Source organism: Gekko japonicus, unplaced genomic scaffold (assembly GCF_001447785.1).
Source record: "Gekko japonicus isolate JY-2015 unplaced genomic scaffold, Gekko_japonicus_V1.1 scaffold171, whole genome shotgun sequence".
Classification (NCBI taxonomy): Eukaryota; Metazoa; Chordata; class Lepidosauria; order Squamata; family Gekkonidae; genus Gekko; species Gekko japonicus.
Genome location: NW_015175975.1, coordinates 1,317,716 through 1,322,513, shown reverse-complemented (window position 1 = coordinate 1,322,513; position 4,798 = coordinate 1,317,716). Strand labels below are relative to the sequence as shown.

The following is a 4,798-nucleotide window of genomic DNA, read 5'->3' as shown; positions in this document are numbered from 1 at the left end:
TTGACCAAAGTTGATACTGCAGATCGTGGGACCTGTCACTGGGGGCTATAATAAGAATAAGGTGAGGTGGTATGGAAAATTTAGCTGCAGACAACCCCAAGTTTTTTAAATTTATTCATTTATTTAAAATTCACATCTTGCCTTACTTCTTGGATTCAGGTGGAATACAATAATAATTGAAATATCACCATCGAAAAACAAAGATAACATATAAGGCTCCAGATTCCTTCTTTTCCCCCTGTTGAAAGATCCCTGCCATTTAACCCCCCTCCAAAACCTTTACTAACAGGCAGACCTTACAGCACCACCTGAAGATTTCCAGGGAGGGGGGGCCCTCACCTATTCAGAGAGCCTATTCCACAGACCCAGGAGGGAGTAGTCCCAAGCTCTGGCTGATGCCAGGCAGGCTACCCTGAGTGGTGGGATAGCCAACAGGTGGCTGCTTGATTATTGTAGTTCATCCACAGGGACATATAGAAGGTTCTTCATGTATGTGGGTTCAAGGTTGTGAAGGACTTTAAAGATCACAACCAGCACGTTGGCTTGAACTTGGAAACAGACTGGCAGCCAACATAGCCATTTCACAATGGGCAACTTACATTCTCTCTGGCTAGAACCTGACAGTCAGGCTGCTGCATTCTGAACCAGTTGTAATTTCCAGGTTGTCTTCAAGGACAGCCGCCCCACATACACACACCAATGCAGTAATCCAACAATGATGTTTCAGAGTATGGATAAGCATGGCCAGGTCAGATGAGTCTAGGTAATGAGAAAGCAGGGGAATCAGAAGCAGCTAATAGAAGATATTCCTGGCCAACATGCCAACCTGTTTTTCAAACAGAAAGGCACTCCAAATCATTTAATCTGCTCTGAAAAAGCAGGACGAGTGGATTCAATCCCTCTAGAAGATCAGCCTTCCCAACCAGCATTGTCTTGATTCAGTTTCAGTTTTTTTTCAGATTGTTCTGCTTTAGCCAGCCAACTGCACCCCCATAGGACTGATTTAGAACTAAGATGGACACAACAAGTTGTTCTTATTGTTGTTTTTAATTTTGAGGGTGCTGCTTACAATATGTGAATAAACTGTGCTCTGAGCAGAATCTTTCTGATCAAAGTGTCTTTCTGATGTGACATGTCCTCTGTGCACATTTTTTAGAAATGGTATCCTATTCAAACCTCTCAACTCCCTTACCAACCTCAAGGTGGGGCCTGGAATTCTGCTAAGACACCAACGATCTCTAGACTTCCAAGATTAGTCCCCCGGGGGGAGGGAACAGTTTGGAGGTCAGATCCACCACATTATCTTCCCTCACTCCACTCATTCTAGGCATCATAAAAACTCTGGACATTTGAAAGCTTGAGTATATACACAGACTGGGAAAAGAGAAAGGATGGAGGGTGTCATTCTTTATTGTTTTCATGATCTGAAAACCCTGCAGGACTAATTAAACATAAGATTGTGAAAGAATGAAATGCACTCCACACCACTGATGAGAAGTGAATGTTCCAGGCCATTGACCATTAGTAATCTGAAGAAACAAAGATAACATAGTTTTAGATTTGTTACTGACTGAAGGTTTTCCTGTCTCATTTGTACATTAGACACAGCCCCTTTCAGTCTGCAGTGAAAGTTGCCTTTCAGGTTCTCGGAAAAGAATGAAGGAGGGGGAGCCATTCTGCTGCTATGACTGCTTTCCATGTCCAGAAGGGAAGATTTCCAATCAGAAGGGTAAGAGATTGACAGTCCGAACCTAAGCATGGTTTCACTGTTCAAAGGTAAGATGTGAGCTGGTGTGGAGCAGTACTTGGGAGTGCTGGAGGAGGCCTGGGGAAACCCTGGAACTTATCCCTGCTCTGCCAAGGAAGAAGAAGAAAATATTGCATTTATACCCTTTCCATCACTACCAGAAGGAGTCTCAGAGCGGCTTACAATCCCTTTCCTCCTCCTCCACACAACAGAAACTTTGTGCAGCAGAATAAATACATAAATAGATAGAAATTAATTAATCAAAACAATTTAATTTGATTTGGTTTGGGATGCAATGATATACATTAGGACAATGAACTCAGTAGAGGTGGTAATCATACATGTTTGTTCTTTAATATAAGTAAGTCTAGGTAATATTTATAATATTATTTGAAATATTTATATCCCCACTTTTCCCCTCAATGGTGACCTAAAGAAGCTACCAACTTCATTTCCCCCTCCTCTCCTTTATCCTCAGCAGAAACCTATGGCTTGCTTAGATTGGGAAAGATAACAAAGCTCCCGTCAACCCAGCAACACCGCTGGTCGCCAGGGGCTGCTTTGCCACCCTGAGGAAGCCGAGCAGCAACAGAGTCATGATGCCTGGGCATCGTGATGTGGGTGGGGGGTGGAGCCAGCTTAGATAAACTGCCAGGCTCCGCTTCCACCCAATGAAAGTTGCTCCAACATGCTCGCAGTCAGAGCATGCAGAGGATAGCTGCTGGGGCCGGCCTTATTGCGGCCTTGCATGGTGGAGGCGGACCGGTCTTGGTCCGATTCTGATGACAGCAGCTCAAATTAGGCGGTGGCGAGAACAGCTGCTTGACCGAGGAACTGTTGGTGGCTCGATCGCATGGAGGCAGCTAGTTGGCAGCGGCGGCAGCAGCACGTAGGCCACCAGCAGAGGCTTGCACTGGTGGAGCGGATTGCAGCAGCCCCTCGCCGTTTTCTGTAAAAAAAAAAAAAAACCTTTCCCCCCACCACACATACAGCTCGGGTGGCTGCAGTTGGTGAGGCTGCTCTGGGCCACCCTTTCTTTTTTGATTGGCCCTCAGTTGTTCTGAGGAATCATAGAAATCATCATGTAGATTTATGGGAATACACCAATGTCTCTTTGAGGCTTTTTACTGTGCAAAGTAATTGTTCTGCCAGTGGATGTGCAGGGGACCCTTACAATGTGTGGGCAGTGTCTAGTGTAAGCCTCAGAAAGAACAGATGCGGGCAGGAAAGATAATGCCTGTCCCAAGGTCTCCAAGTGAGTTTCCATGGCATAATGGGCCTCACAGTCCTCATCCAGCATTGTACCAACTAAATCATATTGGTTCTCTGTTAGCAGCCTCAAGGTGGGGGTACATTGCAGTGTCATCAAGTGAGCAGAATTTCTTTTTCCCCAAAAAATACTATCTGAAAGAAATAGGAAAGTATTTCAAAAGGAGAATAAAATAAATACATCATGTGCTTTTACATGGGACTGCCCAGACTAGCAACAAGCTGATGTAAGCAGGGAATGGTTGCGGAGTAAAATACAGATGCTGTAATACCCATCAAAGAATCCTCTAGAAGTGTGGGTTATGAGAAAAATTATGGGATACAAATAACACTGAAGCTAACCCACTTTCCCTCCTTGTTTCTCTGTTTTACAGACTTGCTTGAGTGCATGACTTGCACACAAGACCACTATCCAAACAGGGGACAAAATCAATGCATTCCCAAATATGTCACTTTCTTGTCCCATGAAGAACCTTTGGGGATCACTTTAGTGGCTTTTGTCCTTTCCTTTTCTTCCATCACCCTCTTGGTGCTAGGAGTCTTTATAAAGCACCACAGCAGCCCCATTGTCAAAGCCAACAACAGGAACCTCACCTATTCTCTCCTGATCTGCCTCCTCCTTTGCTTCCTTTGTGGTTTGCTATTCATTGGTCAACCACAACAGGTGTCATGTCTCTTCCAACAAACCATGTTTGGCATGATCTTCTCAGTTGCCATTTCTTGCATGCTGGCAAAAACGATCGTGGTGGTCCTGGCTTTCCTAAGCATCCAACCAGGAAGCAGCCTGAGGAAGTGGGTGGGGAAAAGAGTGGGCAACTCCATTGTGATTTCCTGCTCCCTTTTCCAAGCAGCCCTTTGTTTTGCATGGCTCGCAACTTCCCCCCCATTTCCGGATGTTGACATGCACTCAGAGACTGAAGCTGTTGTACTGGAATGCAATGTGGGGTCTGTCCCCATGTTTTACTGTGTCCTGGGCTACATGGGCGTCTTGGCCATTGTTAGCTTTGTGGTGGCTTTCTTGGCCAGGAAGTTACCAGACAGTTTTAATGAAGCCAAATTTATCACTTTCAGTCTACTGGTCTTTTGCAGCGTTTGGTTGTCTTTTGTTCCCACCTACCTGAGCACCAAGGGAAAATCCATGGTGGCCATAGAGATCTTCTCTATCTTAGCCTCCAGTGCTGGCCTTCTGGGTTGCATCTTTGTCCCCAAATGTTACATTATTTTGCTGCGACCTGAGCTGAACAACAGAGAACATCTGATAAGAATAAAAGGGAAATAATGTGAATTACTATGGTTACAACTGTAATCTGTCATAAAAGGCTCCATCTCTCAGTTTGTCCGTCTGTCCATATTTAGCACACAGAACGAAAGCTTGGGATCACCCAAGTAACAATCAGCTTCAGAATGCTGGTGGGACTTGTAGTACAAAAAATTATTAAGAGTTGTCCATCCTGACACAGAATATCTCTGCAAAATCTCTCTTCAATTCCCAAAGAAATCAAAACGTTGCTTACAAGAAGGCAGGAAAGTGCAGACAGCACACAATATGGAGAAGAAAATATTTCCTCTGTGATGAAACAATAGGACTTGAACCACTTCACTGTTCTATGAGGACCTTTGTAGTATAGTGTTTAGAAGGTCAGGCTAGGATGAAGGAGGTATCACAAAAGGATCCTGGCTGACTTTGGGCCAATCACACTCTCTCAACCATACCTACCTTGTAGGGTTGTTGTGAGGATAAAATGAGGAGAAGAGCACAATCTAAGCCATTTTAGGTCCCCT

At 44.6% G+C, this 4,798-nt stretch overlaps 1 protein-coding gene across 1 annotated transcript in view; it reads left to right on the top strand.

Annotated features, from left to right (window-relative positions):
• Positions 1-4,295, top strand: part of LOC107122970 (vomeronasal type-2 receptor 26-like) — a 9,766-nt gene extending 5,471 nt beyond the window's left edge. The window contains exons 4-5 of the mRNA XM_015426122.1: positions 1,603-1,729; positions 3,391-4,295. Of these exons, the coding sequence (XP_015281608.1) occupies positions 1,603-1,729; positions 3,391-4,295 (1,032 nt within the window). The remainder of the gene's footprint in view (positions 1-1,602; positions 1,730-3,390) is intronic.
• Positions 4,296-4,798: the final 503 nt, after the last annotated feature.